At 33.0% G+C, this 17,906-nt stretch overlaps 1 protein-coding gene across 2 annotated transcripts in view; it reads right to left on the bottom strand.

The window, feature by feature from the left end:
• The window catches only part of LOC145280220 (VWFA and cache domain-containing protein 1-like), a 335,274-nt gene that overhangs the window by 53,035 nt on the left and 264,333 nt on the right, over positions 1-17,906 (bottom strand). For both annotated transcript variants that reach the window (XM_080132006.1, XM_080132007.1), the window contains exon 6: positions 4,735-4,879. In XM_080132006.1, the coding sequence (XP_079988132.1) occupies positions 4,735-4,879 (145 nt within the window). The remainder of the gene's footprint in view (positions 1-4,734; positions 4,880-17,906) is intronic.

Raw genomic sequence — 17,906 nt, 5'->3', positions numbered from 1 at the left:
AAAAGGCCTAATTGTTTAAGCAAGTATATCCACAAGAGCAGTGTATGTGTTAATGGAACGATGAGATAGAAAAGACATTCCCTCACACTGATATAAAAAAAAAAAAAAGTAATGTCTAATGTATGCATCAGTGCAAAAAGTAATTGAGTCAATGTTTTCTTTGTAAAGATATTAATGAAGTAACTTGAGCCTCACACAGGATAAATATGTTTTGCTTGAGTAACTTCTCATTTTCTCCTGTTTTTGTTTGGTATATTATTAAGAAAAAGTTTTTCATCCACTTATTTTTCAGCAATAACATTTTTCTACTGACAATCACAAGTTGCTGTTTCTATCAGCTGTGAAAATTTAATAAAAGCCTCCTTTCAGTCTTGAGAAACATCAGATATCTATTAGTAATGCGACAATTCCAATACCCCCTCCCCACACACAATACAGTTACTGATTCTGATTCGGGTTTGTATTACTGTACACATAGATTCGAAAAAGTTGTCAAAAAACAAATATAGAACAAATAAATGTTATCAAAGGCAAGATAAGTTACTTTTGTACCTAACTGGATATATTTTTTGTGTTTTTATTCAGTGTAACATGTTTATTCAGCTCGAAAAACATGCAGTGTTTACCGATGTATTGGAAAATTCAAAATGGCAGCCGACTCTCTCTCGGAGAGGGTACGTTTGGGAAAAGGTATTATAAATAATAAACTAGACAAAATACTGTTAGAAAACAACCGAATACATGTCAACTTATGTCACGGTAACATATATTGAGCGAATTTCTAACAGTATTTTGTCTAGTTTATTATTTATAATACCTTTTCCCAAACGTACCCTCTCCGAGAGAGAGTCGGCTGCCATTTTGAAACACAAAAAATATATCCAGTTAGGTACAAAAGTAACTTATCTTGCCTTTGATAACATTTATTTGTTCTATATTTGTTTTTTGACAACTTTTTCGAATCTATGTGTACAGTAATACAAACCCTTCTGATTCTTTATAAATCTCTAAATATCTAACCATAGAGTTGTTATTTTTTCCAGATTATAGTAAAAACATGTTAAATGTGCAGATATTTTGTTGAACGTAAAGATACACTTGTGGGGGGATAGCCTGCAGATTTTAGTTTTATAGTATTTACTATTTTAACATTAATACCAACAGTGGAAGATTTTTTTTTGTTTTAAACAAAATCAAATAAAAATATATTAATTAAAATAATCAAATAAAAAAAAAGACAATTAAAGGAATCATTTTTGGCATTGGAAAATAGGTACAAATTTTTTCCGATACCATTAAAAGTTCCAATTTTTCAGATTCCCAATTAATCGTCCCAACACACATACCGATTAATGATGGGATGATTCCAATATTTTCCCCCAATTCTGATACAGTTACCGATTCCATTCTAAATTCCAGATTCTGATACAATTAACAATTTGGATTCTTTTAAAATCTCTAAATATTTAACGCTAAAGCTGCTTTTTTTTGTTTTTATTTTTTGTGGTGCATTTTGGGTAAAGAAGCCAGTATCTTCTAACAGCATCATAAAAACGCATATATGTGCATATATTTTCACAAACAGAAAAATACAATGGGGTGGGGGTACCTAGATTATAGTTTCGCTGGCAGATTAAAATGCATGAATATTTAGCATTTTATCATTATAATCAGCAATGGAAATTTTTTAAACATATACAAACAAAAACAAAAGAATCATTTTGGGGATCAGAAAATAGGCACAGATTTTCCAATTCCAATACTCCACCAAAGTTTTGATTTTTCTGATTCATAATACTGATTAATCATTACAACACTAATATCTATAAAAGTCCTATAATGGAGCCGCAATCTGCAACTGCAGTTAAATGAATTTTTTTCAAGCATCTCCTTATTTGGTCTAATGAAACAATTTTTTTTTTCTCAACATCTTATTTAGTCACGGTATAATTTTTGTGTTGTTTTTTCCCATCTTCTCCTTATTTGGTCAAATTAAATGGTTTTCTCCTCAACGTCACCTCATTACATCAAACTATTTGGCCAAGCAAACTCTATAAATGATAGTTTTATTGAATTGATAGCGGCGGTCATCACATGTACTATGATTGGATGTGGGAATAGAAGTAAATAAGGGATGACTCTCCACTTACTAAGTTCCTAAATTGGGCCTCACCACCAGAACCAGTTTTTGCCATAGCTGGGAGGGTGGGGGTGATGTTGTCTTGGGTAGTTGATAGAGTTTTGAAATAGGGGAGACAAGAATGCACTAAAAAAGCTGAATTTTAGGTTGGGATAAAGGTGATACCTTTCCCAAGGGTGTCCAAGGTAGTTTAAGGTTGTGTCCTGGAAAAATTCTATTTCATCCATAGATAGCACATAGACAAGTACTACTCCTCCAAATCAAAGTGGACTAGTAACTAAATGCATTCTCAAGGGGTATCCATTGTCTCTAAAAACTGAAAGGATCAATTAGGTTTCAAGGACTTCAGGAAAAATAAATCTTTCCCTAGATTAAAAATCAACCTTGTGAGAAAAAAATATGACTGATGGGCTCTGAAAGCCCTTTTTTAAAGAGAATCAAATGCTTTATATAGAACCATTAAATGGCTGCAGACATTTAATTACTGATCTATTTTTACAAGAAAGAGATAGAATACATAACTATAGGAGTAAAAAGTTTCAGGACGGTTCATGAAAAAATAAATTTTAAATAAATTAACAAAAATGCAACAATTTTTGATTAATCAAAAATTAAAAAATAGTTGTATATACGAGAATATAGTAAAATCACAAACGGGGAGAACAATTGCTTTCCAACAACCTGGAAAACATCATCGGTATGTCCCGTATTTAAAAATTCAGGTGATCGTTTATCTCCCTCTCAATACAGACCAATCAGTCTCTTGTGCATCATAAGTTGCTGGAATCCATGTTAGATAGAGAAGTACTTAACCACCTCATCAAAAATAACCTCCTCAGTGACATGCAATATGGTTTCCGTTTTGCTAGATCTACAGCAGATGTGGTAACAATTATATCTCATAGGATCAGCGAATCTCTCAATGGAGGCTTCCTTTCTGGGGCAATTGCCCTTGACATATCAAAGGCCTTTGATAGGGTATGGCATAAAGGTCTACTTCACAAAATCTCCAGTTATGGGATAGCTGGAAATATATTTGCAATTATTAAATCATTTCTCTCTGATAGGTTCATAAGAGTAGTGGTTGATGGGCAGAAATCAGAAGCTCACGGTATTAATGCTGAAGTCTTTCAGAGGTTCAACCTAGGCTCAACTCTCTTCCTGATCTACATAAATGATCTTCCAAATCACACCCTAAGATCATTTATAGACATTTATGCTGACGACACTACCATCTATGACAACACTTCAAAGGCCGTAATTGACCAAGTTCTCTGATTCTCTCTCCTCTGATCTTGATCACATGATGAAATGGGGAAAAAGGTGGCTGGTTGATTTTAATGCATCTAAAACCAAACTTCTGTCTTTATATCATCAATACTTTGATCCCCGTCTGGCATCAATCGAAATGAATGGCTCTTGTCTTGACGAGGCTCCATGTTTTGACAAACTTCTAGTTCTGCCCTTTACTCATGATCTGAGATGGAACACATACATCAAATCTGTTGCCAAGGCTGCTGGAAAAATGGTGGGATCATTCTACCACTCCAGTAGATATCTCACTGCTGATGCAATTCTCTACCTGTATAAGAGCCAAGTATGTCCAAGGATGGAGTACTGTGCTACATCTGGGCAGAAGCTACTAGAAGTAGCTTATCCTGCTTTGGCAGAGTTCAAAATAGATTTTTTAACCTAGTGGGGGATCCCCTTATCTCTTCTCTGCAATCTCTTACCCACAGAAGAGACGTTGCGAGCCTGTCTCTGCTTTATCGGTATTTTCATGGTAAGTGCTCGTTTGAGCTCCAATCTATAGTCTCCTCTGTCCTGACTTTCCTGAAAGACACTCGTCTAGTTGAAACCACTATCAATAATTTCCACCACTCTTTATTTGTACCTAAACGTAGATTCCATGAACAAAGCTTTTTTTCTTAGAACTGCACACCTATGGACCTCTGTTCTGTTTTCCTGCTTTTCAGCTGACTACAATATGCTTGTTTTCAAGTTCAACATAAACAAATTCTTGTTGAGCCGTTCCCCTTAAGTAATCCAATTTACTAAATTTCCACTACTAATGATTACTACATGTCCCTTTTGACCACTGTACACTCATTAACCCTTATCCTCCGGGCCTTTTATACGTGGTGACTCCTTTGTAAAAAAAGTGTAAGTTAAAATTTTAGTGATGTTTTTCATACTTATTTCAGAAATTATCTTGTTGGTGCTTTGTAAAAAAAAAAACCTTTGCACTGCTCAGGAGCTCCATGGTGTCCTGAAGTTTGGGAAACCCTGATCTCTTTGTTTACAGATGCCCCGTGTGTCAAACATTAACCAATGTCAATCCAAAGTTGTCTCTTTCATTTTGCTTTGCTGGGGTTCTTAAAACCTAATTAATCCAACTGAGAAATTTTTTTTTTTTTTTTTATTAAATATAACCATGATTATCACAAATAGGTCTAAGAAAAAATGTGTGCGCATGACCTTTTATTTTAAATATCAGATTGAGAAAACAAGTGTATGTGCAGACAAGTGTGACCTGAAGTGAAATTTATAATTGACAGCATTAAAAAAATTAAAAATATGGCAGATATACTTACGTAGTCATTTTCTGAGAGAGATTCCAGCAAATGTTTGGCAACGGCTTTGGCAGTCAGCAGTTGGCTTAAACTGAGAGAAATCCCATGATCCATTACAATAACTAAATGTTTGCGTTGAGGTCGGATTGTCGAAATAAAGACGTCTCTGGAAAAAAAAAAAAAAAAAAAATGTTTAACATTGACAAATATTTTTAAAGTTTGGAAATGAATACAATTTTTTGCATATGGATAACATATGTGACACATTTGTTTACTGAGAAGTATAACATAAAACTATCTTGTTGGATTTTCAATGTTAAACCATAATATTTAAGCTGAGAAACCAAACTCTGCTTTTGGCTAATCACTTTTCATTTGTTGTTGTGGTACCATGTTATCTCTATATAAATAAAATGAACTCATTTTTTCCCCATCTGATTTTGACATTAATAGGATTAAAAATTAAGATATTTCATGCAAATATAATATGCACAAACGGCAGAACAATATCTGAGGTGTGTTATAGGCTTATTATTTCTCAAATTCCTCGATAATCTTAGATTTCTATACTTTTTCTGCTGAGAAGTCACGGCCAAAATTGATTAAGATCAATGAAAGTGGTAAAATATTTTCTCTCTAATAAATTCCTCCTCCCCCTGCCACCACTTAACACCGTTTGGGGATCGTTCACAAGGAAGAGTTGAGAAGAGAACACCGGTTTGGCTTCGTAGTTCTTTCATGTGAAGTTATTTAAAATCACTAAACTAAGCTGCAGTGCTCTGTGGCGTAGTGGTTAGTGTGCTGGACAATTCACATTATATTTTCACGTTCGCGCCGATCTACCGTAGTCGTTTTTTTTTTTCTTTTTTTTTTCCTAAACAACTGGAATGGACTTTTCTTGGTGGCCGAACTGTTAACGTTGCAGATGTTTTTTTTTTTTTGTTTTTTTTCACACTTTATTTTCCTACTTTTACTCATGACTCCGGGTTTGATCCTTCCTACTTACCTTCCATAACATTTTTTAACCCCCCCCCCGTCCCGGAAACAAACACTCGGGCAACGCCGGGTACCCCCGCTAGTTAGCAATAAAATAATGTACTTATGTAAAATTTATTTTTAATTACATAGTTTTGTCGAGATAACTGCTATTATGGAACATTTTTAATAATTATCTAAAAATTAGAAATCAGCAAGGAAGATTACTAGTTTTAAATTAAAAATATAATATGGATTGTTCTACTTTAAATTTAAAAATATGTAAATGAATAAAAAATTTAAGAAATTATTTCAATTTATCCCGGGCAATGCCAGGAATGTCTAAAAGGTTTTTTTTTTGTTTTTTTTTTTTAATTAAGAGAATTAAAAAATAAAATGGATTATTAAAACAAATAGAAAATAAATCTAAATTTATTGATTTAAATATAAAAAAAATAAAAGTCTCTGCTGTTCTCTCTTGATAACACACTGGGTTACACCAAAAAAAAAAAAAAAAAAAAAAAAAGAAAAAAAAGAAAATCATAACTTTTTAAAATTAAATCCATAAATGCTTTCCATGATAAATAGGTATCCATGTTATCCCCGGATGTCTTTAGATTCAATTAGGTTAGACAAGAATATACAATTTTGGGGATAGATCCTTCCACTCAGAGAAGTAGGATTACTCTAAGGTGTATTAATATTAAAAAAATTCATATAAGATTGAAACGAAATATTGATAATCACAAGCATCAAAGACCACAGATTAATGTTTGTTCAGTATATTCTAATGTTATTTCCCTGAAACCATATTCAAGTTATCTCCCCTGAATCATACTCAACAGCAAGAAAATGAAATTTTCAATTATGAAGTAAAAATCACTTCCAGTATGAGAGATTAAAATCAAAGGCTTATCCTCTTTCTGGCTGTTGGCTTACAGTTGAGCGGATGTCTACCTCTACATTTCCATATTGTTGGTCCAGTTTTATCTCATCTCACTTATAATCGCAGTTTAAACAGGACACCCAAACAGCTAGCCAATTCTGTACGACCCTTTTTCTATTAGTCGCAGAATTTGTTATTAGAATAGTTCTCAGTTAATGTCAAAGTGAATCATATTTAGTTTACATTGCTCAGGTATTTTCTATAAATTGTTTGCCCTAGCAATTCATGCATTTTGAGTGTGCTAAGGAGGCTTCAAACATGTACCTTTTCATTGGTAATTACACACATTCTTTGTATCATGTTTTATTATACCTGGTTGTTCCTTTGATAAACAATAAATATTTCATCCACTGTTTCTAATATTGCTCTTTATTTATCCTTGTCTTTCCCCCTTTGTATATTCTAATTTGACATGAAAGTTAATTATATCAAAAACCAAATCATTCAACTGTTTTAGTGTTAATGCATAAAGATTGAAACTTAAAATCAAAAGTGATGAAAGAAAATTTATATAAATAACTGATAAAAGCCTCATTTTCATGCAATCATGATAACTAGCAGAACCTGTGGAAATTCCACGGTAGCTGCAAATTCTTATAACACTTTATAAATAAAATAAACAAAAAACAAAATAAAGAACATAAATATAAAACAAATGAATTCAAAACAATTTTTAGCAAATTCTTTTTAACCTTTTAGCTTAAAAAGGTTAAAACGAATTTGCTAAAAATTGATTTGAAAATTTGCTAAGAATTGATTTAAAAAAACTTGGGTTTTTTTTTTTCAATGAAAATTCAACACACATTTTTTTTTCTGAATATTTTTTTATATAAATTATAAAGAAACAGATGTCCATTCACTTGCACATTTTTTTTTAATTTTAAAAAGAAACTACAATAATAAAAAAAAAAAACAGCTTAGTTTTAACATGATTTTTTTTTTAATATAAAAAAATAGCCCATTTGGAACTGTAAACGGACAGGCATGTTTTTTTTTAAATATTTGGAAAGTAAATGGTTTTCATGATTTTTACTGATAAAGAGCGACTATAAAGGGATGTACTTTGTTTTACATATCCAATGAAAACTTATCCAAAAGCTATTTAGTACATCTGCTAACATTCTCATGAAGATTTAATCAGTTTTAATTATTTGCAGACAAATGTCAAGTATAATGATTTGCTTTGGTGTATATACTCTCCTGATGACCCAACCTTATCTAGAGGTTGAAATGAAAGTAGAAACAGCTGATAAATATGATTATATACAAGTCTACAAGAGAAATAACTAAAACAAAATCCCTGAAACAGTTTGTATTCTCTCCTGATGACTTGGTATTAAGTGGGAACCAAAATGAAATATTTCACAAGTGAAAACAGCTGATAAACATGATTATATACAAATCTACAAATTAAGCTGTTTCTTTCAAAAACACAGTATCTTCTGTTACCCACTTGCTTTGTAGCAAATTTCATTAGAGTAAAATGATTTTCTTGGCAGATATATTAAATATGGTTAACTCAAGTCAACCCTACACATTATCCATCAAATTTTAAGAAACTTTCTATACTAAAAATGTTATCACTTTGAACGTTTTTGTTTATTTTCTTCCTTTTTCTTGAAGGAATATGGCCTAATTATGATTTTAAAATAACCACAAATACCTTAGAAGATCTAGATAATGGTTGCTATTATTATGATACAACCAATATAAAAATATCCAACTTATAAAAGCTATGAATGCAATTTTAAGCTACAAAGGAATTTGTTTTTGATAAAATAAAAATAAAACAAAATAAATATGCAATAATTTAACAAAAAAATATCTTTTCCCAAATAGTCATTTAATATTTATAAACAATTAGATCAAAGGATTTGAATTTTCTTTGAAAAGAATTCAATTCTATAAAAAGCAAAAGCAAAAAAATCACATTATGTATATATGAGGTCAATAACAAAATAATACAAAGAATTTTGCTATTAATTAGTCTCATTTAGAAATATCAGAAATACTAATTACTTTTAGAAATGGAGAATATTGCTTTCATATGCATTAATAATAAATTCCCAATAAAGTGGATGCCATGACCAGAAATCAAACAGCTTGAGATCTTTAGTCTGTGGTTCTACAAACTAATTTGGACTTTCTTATAAATAGACCCACACAGTACTTTAACAAAATAATTTTAGCTTCGGCGTAATGTCATCGATTTCATTTATGTCAGGTTTCAAAACATGAATTCACACATAATAAAAAAAATAAATAAATGGTTAAACATTATCAACAGTATCAGAAATTATTTTAATAGTCCAAAACAATTTTTTTTAAACTTTCTTTTTTTTTTTTTACATATTGTATGTAGTTCTTTTACAATTATATAATTCTCTCAGCCTAGCCAAACTATGTGCCTTGCATTTGTAACTGATAAATATATATTGAATTGTTTTTTATCTATTACCAGTTTATGTGCAACAAGTGTAAGACAATGGAAATGAATGAGAAGTCAGATGTGGAGAAATTATGAAGAGCAAAGCGATTGAGGTTGTTCAGAAGTTCATCATCCGTAATACCAGTGATTGCTTGTGGTGCAATAAGATACGATTTTCTTTTTTTATTATCGAATGAGGCTTAATATGCTGGCAAATAAAATGGGTTACAAGTAATAAACTCTCATGGAGGTAAAAAGAGATGTTCAAATGCATTGATCTAAATGAAATTGATGTCAGGTTCAATAAGCATCGGTCATTAAATGAGATGGGTTTGTATATTCAATGGATGGCCAGCAATCAAAAGGAGAGGGGAGTGACATTTTCTTGCAACACAAATTCATGCCCATTAAACATAACTTTATGACCATGCACACATATTCAAACGAGTTTAGACAAACAAAATAGACATTTTGTCTTGCTCTTCGAGTCGACAGTTCAATTACTGACATTTTTAATGAAAGAAACAAAATTCCTTCAAACCCTACTATTATTGATTCCACATGAACTAATATTCGGATTATTTTAGGAGAGTACTTGAATGCCTACTCGACACTATCCTCGAATGTCTAAGGCCTCTCTGGACAGAAGTTTGTCAGGACAACCTAACACGAAGATACTTTTCCCTAGAAGTAAACACTAAATATTTAAAAGAAATGTAGTCTAAATAAGATCCTCTTAGCATAGCTATCCCCTACTGTCTTATACAAGGAATGGTGCATCTTATCCAAGTGATGTTGCTTAGAGTGAGAGCACAAAGTTTGATATTCCACCAAACTAGATGAATTCTTGCCACTAAAAGATATACTACAGTTAACTGGTCAATTAGTAAAAAGGAAAATTAATGTTCTTTACTAACTCAACATTTCGAATTGAGCATTCAAATGTTTATGTATCTCATATAAAGATCAAGCATTAGTTCTGAGAAGGGGCCTCTTGATTTCTGAGAACTTCAATTGAAGAATAATTACTTAAATATTTAATGAGAAGTAAAATATTAAAAACAAATTTACATGTACGACTAAACCTGGACTTTGGGCTGGGGTCAAAGTGTAGCACCATTTTATTTCTTTTTGATCCTAGCCTTTTCTCCCCAATTTGCATTCATCTTGGAAGGAGCTCACCCATTCTCCAAACCCCTTCTTTTTCTCTCATACTTAGATCCCACTCCAACTTAGAGACTGACCTGCTTGTTTTCTATTATTTTTTGTTTGTTTATTACCCGCTCCCTCACCAATGAAATGAAATCTCTGTATATTTATGATTCAATAAAGTTTTTTTCAAATTTGGGTTTGACAGCTCCTGGAATGAATGTGGTGTTGTGGTGAATGAGATATTTCTGGTTAAGAGTAAGAGAGACAATTTTAGGTATTTGTGACCAAGGATTACCAACAACACCTATTGTCCCCATACTTTTGATTGACCTTGTGCTTAATTTGTAATTTTTTATCTTTTGTGCAAATAAATATTTCAAAGAGTAGTACCTGTTCTGTCTTTGGTCAGAGAAGTCCTTGGGCAATTTTTTTTTTTTTTTTCTTTCACAAAGTGTCCTTTTTAGGGATCTGGTTACTCCTACATAATAATCAGCCTTGTGTTTAACTTTTCTTTGTAGGGAGACAAGTAAATAGGAGGGACTTAAATAACTAATCAACAGAATACAGGTGCAATCAGGTGGTCACTGTCACACCCCGGGTGTGCCAGCAAGACTCGGCGCTGGCCCACAAGTTCAAAGAAACCCAGGCTTGGCCTCAGAAGGAGTGCTATGACTTTGCACCCTTCTCTCACTGGCCCCTCTTGTCCTCCTACCTGAACCCGCTGGTCTACTTTGTTTGGTCATACGTCAAGAACATCACCAACATGACCTCTCACAAACCCCAAAGCCAGCCTGATCTCCACCATTTGCCGAGTATTCGCCGAGCTCCCGCTGGCGCTTGTGAAAAAAATGCATGCTCCCAATTCCAGACCCATTTCGAGGTGATGATTGAGGCTGAAGGCGGCTACATTGACTAGATATCAGCTCTACAACATAATCAAGTTACTTGAATGGATTTTATTTTTCAATAAAAGTTTCAAAATGAAACTGAAATCTTATTTTCTTTAGGGCGACAATTTTATCATTCCACCTCGTATATGCTGGTCGATTGCTCGTCTGTTTTGTTTTTGTTTTTCTTCTGAAAAGCATGAACCATTTTGAAATGTCTGCCAATCTTGAAATGACTCAACCAAGGAATATGCTTGCCAAACGGTGGACCATTTCAAATCTTGGCATTTGCTTTTGCCATGGTTGTGTATGAGTCAAGTTAACCTATGGCTAAATCTGTCAACTATTTAGCCACTTAAGGGATTCATACACTACGACCAAATAAAAAGGGGCCAGTCCGATTTCAGAAAGTAAAATCCTCTTGATATCAATTTGAATTTGGCTTTTAGGCCGCACCTTGTATACACGTTAAATATATTATTTTTACTTACATATAAAAACGAGAAGTTTATGCTAAAGATATGAAAAATCTTTAATGTGGACATACAATAAAATGACTATGTGACAATGTAAAAATGAATAATGTTAGAAATTAAAATGTTTAAAAGCACAAGTGGTTTTAGCAAAATGCACAGAGGTATAAGTGCTTAGCAAACTCTAGTTAGTGGTAGAATTTTTATAAAAGGAGAGCATATTAAGTAACCTATGAATTTGTGTGGGGTTATAAATAGTGTGTGTGTGTGTGTGTGTGTGTGTGTGTGTGTGTGTGTGTGTGTGTGTGTGTGTGCATGGGGATGTAAGAAATAAAGAAAACCCATCAATGCCTTTATGATTATAAAATTATAATCATATGTGAAGTGAAACTGTTTAGTGTGTGTGTGTGTGTGTAAGTTATGGGGGTATCGGGGAGGGGGTGTATGTGTGTGGTATCTCTCTCTCTCTCTCTTTCTCTCTCTCTCTCTCTCTCTCTGGAGGTGAGAGAGGTTGTTTCAGTCAGGAAAGTAATCTCACTGCTCACTTTGAGGCCTTTGATGTCTATATGCTTGCAGCCTTTAATGTTAGCAGTATTATGATAAATGGCTAGATTGCTGGCAGGCTAGCAGACATTGATCAGAGAGGGGGAGAGCCAACAGCCACCCCCTCTCCTTCAGACGCCACCACGACCACCATCATGTTTCCCTCCCCCACCATGTTTTTCAGATCCTTCTCCTTCCACACACACACACACACACACACACACACACACACACACACACACACACACACACACCATTGATCCCCACCCATTCTCATTTCACCAACCTCTTCCAATGATGAAGGGAGGGGAGGTACAGGATCTCAGTTTTCTCCTCTCCTAGGACACTGCTGTCTTTCTACTTTACATCCTCCCCCTCCTCTCCTCCTCCGCCACCGCCGCCCCAGTTGCTGTCTCTTTTAGAAGCTAGATTAGCTTCAATCAACCAGTTGGGTCTGGGAGAGCAGGCAGGCTGGCTGGCCCTGCTCACTCACTCATAAGGAGCTTTTTAAGTTGGGAGATAGATTTCCAATTCATGGCCCAGGGGAAGGGGAGGGAAAGAAAAGAGGGGGCAAAGGTTTTGGTTGAGAGGAAGGGTGGAGGGGTGGGTCAGGGAACGACACACAACCGAAATCTAGGTTGCCCCTACACTATACATGCAGAAAACAGGAACTAAAAAAAATATACACATTTTGAAAGAGGAAACACAATGTCATCTTCTGTCAATTAAAGTATTTGGTATGTTATAAAATATACACGCTATATACACACACACACACACACTCATAGATATACCTAACCATAAAAAAAAAAATGAAATAGCCAGTCCAAGCTTATAAAATTATTTTCAAAAAGACAGTATGAAAGGGATGTTTGAATTTCATTTGTAGTTTCTGTCTTAATGTTTTGGATATTTGGACAACAACCATTATCAGATTCTCGAACAATTATGACCAAGAAAAAGAGACCCAATCAAATCTTGTTGAATTATTGTCTGAAAATGCGTTGGAGATTGTTGCCTAAATATCCTATTTGCTCTAATGCTCTGGATGCTTTTTTTTTTTTTTTTTTTTTTTTTTTTTTTGAAACTCATGTTCACCCCTAACAAGGCACACACATCACCACTTGGACGTAAGAGGCTATTATTTAGGACCATGCTTAGGGAATGTTGGTTTACGTTAAATTTGAACTTCTGCATATCAATACAGTCAGAGGACTAGGCAGCAGGAAGGGAGTGCCAAAGTTTAGCTGCTCGAGGGAAGAAACAATTATAGTAGAAAGCTTTGACATTTAGGGACCTCAACAGTGAAGGGGTGTGATTTGGTTGCTAAGCGGGTTTGTTGAGGATATGTATGCTGAAGGGGCACAAATGCAATGAGTTCATCAGAGCACATTCCATGAAAATACTTCTAAAACAGGCATAGATGCAACACTGTGGTAATGGGACAGAGGCTGGATCTTAGTTAACAAAGCGGGACCTATTAGATTGGAGATTTCTTTGGACCCTATCCAAGACGGACAGACTAACGATAGATGCACCATCCCAGATATAGCAACAATATTCCATGCATGAGTGAATGGTGGCTTTGTAGACGTACAAGATACTATCAACTGTGAGTAGTCTTCTAGCTCGATAGAGGGAACCTACCTCCAGCACCTTGCAGCAGCCTTCGTAATATTCTCCATGTATTTGTTTTAATTCATATTGCATGTAAATGTTAAGCCGAGGATTTTGAAGGAAGAATTCTCAGGTAAGGTATTGTCATAGATATCGGTGATTGGAAAAGCTTCTTGTAATTGTTAAAAGAAGGCAGCTTAGTTTTACTAGCGTTAAATGTTACCATCCATTTACGGTCCCATTCCACTACGGTTTAGAGGTCATTTTCTAACGGTTCTGCCATTGTCTTAGATTTGTGTACATCTGGTCTTCCCTCGTGTATGTTATAGAACTTAATATATTGTACTTTCTCGTCAAAAACATGATGTCTGATATATATTTTCCAGTTATATATCTTAATGTCTATTAATATCTGACACTGGGAAGTGACGGTGATCTAGTGGTTAATGACACAGACTGACGATCTGGGCGTTCCAAGTTTAAATCCAGTTTGTTCCACAAAAATCACTTTCACTTAGGATGTTGGCAACCTTCCATAAGTAACCAATATATTTCTAGAAAGAATTCTGATAGAAAAATATCGGGGAAACCAATGACAGAATCTTTGGATTCATATGATATGATGATAAAAAACTAACACTAAGTATAACTTTATATATTTTTAATATAGGCACCGCCAAAAATGGCCGAAAAATCAAGTTGTTTTTTAAAACGAAATTACATTTATTAAAATCCATTATTTCTGACTAACTTTTTTTTTTTCCAGAAAGATACACCCCTGAATTTTATCATATAGAAAACAGAATAATGTAAAACTTTTTCTACTATTTTTAATTAAATTTTAAATGTTAAATTTTCCCAAAAAGTTAACAATTGACATTTTTTGTCTTGCACAAAAACGTACATAAATATTTTTAAAAAAAGGTTTTTGAAATAATTTATTTATTTGTTGTCTAAGATTTAGGGTGATTTTCTATGAGAATATGCAAAAATATAAGTACCTGGATTTCAAATAATTCCACATATTTATATAGGCAACCAGTTACTTCGCGTCGATCTAGATAATGTTTACGTTTGTACTTCGTGAAAAGCAAACTATGGAAGACCAAACAGGCCCCAAAAAACTTATTTTTCAGTGACGAAAATTTCAATGTATTATTAAGCTGAGGCTGGCTAGTACCAGATGGGTGACCATTTGTATGAGTTTGGTTTTTAATGTGTATGTGGGCCAGGCTCCTCAAAATGGGGGGGGGGGATTTAAAGCCGAATAAATAAAAAATTATTTAAGCGCGTTTGGTCCACCGTAGTAGAAAGGCGGCAAATGTTTTCAAACGGGATCGAAAAATGCTATTTTTAACACAAAGAGCACAATATTTATCGAATTTTTTTTTTGTATCGATTCTTCAAAGCATGCCCTGTTTAATAATGGTCATGCATTATTCGTCTCGCTAAAAAAAAATTGTTAATTTATTTATCAAAGATTTTAAAATGGCTTTTTTTGTATAAATATTAAAAAAAAATTTTTTTGTTTTGCTTAACTTAAATTAATTATTTTGCTTAACATATTCACCGAATTTCACACTTCAAAACTCAAAAGCGGGATAATTAAACACAATCGAAGTTTTGATATTCAGACATTAAAATAAGGTATGCAAACAAGTTTTTTTTTTTTTTTTAATCTATAATCCCATCCCTTACAACAACATAATGTTTTGTTCAGTTTCAGATGATTATTTTAAGCATATTTGGAACCCCCTCAAAACGGGGGGGGGGGGGTAAGCAAAAAAAATATATATATAAATATTGTTTATGAAAAATAAGTACACTGTTATAAAGTTCATTCTTCTCTTAATAATCGCTGAAAATTTCGTATTGATTGGATAATTACCTGCTTTTTGGTAGATTTTTAAAAAGACGGTCCGTCAAAAAGTACTTACCTGCCCCCCCCCCCCGTTTTGACGGTGCCTAGTTTAATATCAGAAACTTCGGTCAACCAAAAAAGTTTGCTTTCTCCATCCGCTAAATCAACATTTTTCAACCCTCTTGCCGTTTTATAATTGATTGATGTTTTTGAAGAAAGATAAACAACGTTCTTTATGATAAGAGTACTTTCGACTCTACTAAGAATTATTTTTGATTATTTGGAGTAGTTGAAGTTTATTAATATATTTTAATCTTATGAACGTGTTCATTATTTCATTCTCCTGCTATTGTTAAAACTTTTTGTAAATCATTTACATTTCATTCTATATAAGAGCCGATAAAATTGTGTTATTAAATTTTCAGGCATTTTGTAATATAGACAACAAAATTATATATAACATAAATGTTACCAAAAGCAAGATAATGATTTTCATATCCAAAGATTCTATTTTTGACAATGGCTTCCCCAATATTTTTTTAGTCCGAATTCTTTTTAGAAAGACATCAGGTACTTATGGGAGGAACCATGTGAACGTTGCCAACAACCTAAGTAAAAATGATTTTGTGGAACGAACTGAATTCGAACTCAGAACACCCAGGTTGTCAGTCCGTGTGGTTAACCACTTCACTACTGTCACCTGCCAAAAGCAAGTTACTTTTGTCACCTATCTTATTATTTGTGTTTTTTTTTTACTTATTTCATGTTCAAATTTTCAATAAGTTATTTAAACATATTTTTAACTTGCAAAGCTAGCGATGCTGCCTTGGCTCCTAATTCCCATATATTACATATAGTACAAAAAATTAAAACAATCTACTTAATATTGCAATTTTTTAATGTTAATTTTAAGACAAAAATCAGTAAAAAAAATATTTATGCTTGAGATAAGGTTGAACTCACGACCTTTGTATGTATTTGTGCACTAACTGATTATCAGTGAAATTAGGAAATGAAAATGTTATCAACTACATAAAACCAGACCGAATGATTGGTTGCATGCAACACTGGCTGGTGAGAATAGATTGATTTCAAATTTTGATTTGTTTCTCCAAAAAATTAGTCTATACATTATTTTCAACAATAATTCTTGTAATTATATTTTTTTTTTTTTAGCTAAATCTCAATCATTGTGATAAAATAGGTTATTATTGAGAAAAAGTTTATTTAAGGAATCCAATTTAAATTAGTCAATGAAAAGGCTTCAAATATGATTTACTACTGGTAAATATCGAAAAATATTTTATTCAATTTATGAGTGACATTATTATTAAAATAGTTTTACTGATTACATCATTCAGTGTTTTACTCATTAAAATTCACTTCTTTTACTATTAGCTGCAAACTTTGTCGCTTCTCCATCACCACACAACTTTTGTATGTTTGAGTGACACATGAGATCTGTACATCACGGAATAATAGTGACAAACTCCCTACGTTTACATAAAACCTGATGACATGACATGCAATGGCAAGATAACCAGTAATTATTTGGACTGCAGGTTTTACATCAGTTTCCTTCTCTTAGATGGGTTATCATAGACGTTGTTGAAGAGACAGAAACATCCTGTTTTTTGGGGTTTTTTTTTTAATCATTATCCAAGATTAACTCCTTTATTAGTTTAAATCGTTTTAAGGCGCCGGTAAGGCGTCTTCCATCCCTTATCCTGCCTGCTCCAAACATTTCTGCAATAAGAAGGCCAGGAGATGGATTTAGTTGCCAGAAGTTCTGATATCCTCATCAATTGCGGTGTTTACACAGCTGAAGAGAGCTTATTTTCAGCAACTATAATAACAAGCTCAGAATCTTATATGAATGTGCATACACCTGCACACATTAAACATTAAATGTGCATACACATACGTTAAATGCATATGTACACACACAATCGACAAAAAAAAAAGATAAAATAATTCAACATAGTACGATTAACACAGATGACATATTTCCTATAAAAATATTTAAATGCTTTAAATATCTATGTATCATATTTTTTTATCCAATACATACAACATTTGTTTAAAGCCAACATGTTTTTTTAATCTCTTATTTTAAATTAAAACATTCATTGCAAACTTGTTTTTGCTAGAATCCGTTTCATTTTGTAAGTTCTTTTATTTTAGTTTAAAATAATCAAAATTCTCTTTAAACATAAATTGAAAGAAAGTAAAATGATTTTAAAAAATCAGTATTTCAATTCCATATTTGCTGTATTTTTACAAAAAAAAAAAACAAACGAAAAGAAAAAAA

This window comes from Euprymna scolopes, chromosome 7 (assembly GCF_053919585.1).
Source record: "Euprymna scolopes isolate OS-2025 chromosome 7, ASM5391958v1, whole genome shotgun sequence".
Classification (NCBI taxonomy): domain Eukaryota; kingdom Metazoa; phylum Mollusca; class Cephalopoda; order Sepiida; family Sepiolidae; genus Euprymna; species Euprymna scolopes.
This window is presented reverse-complemented; position numbering and strand designations above follow the sequence as displayed.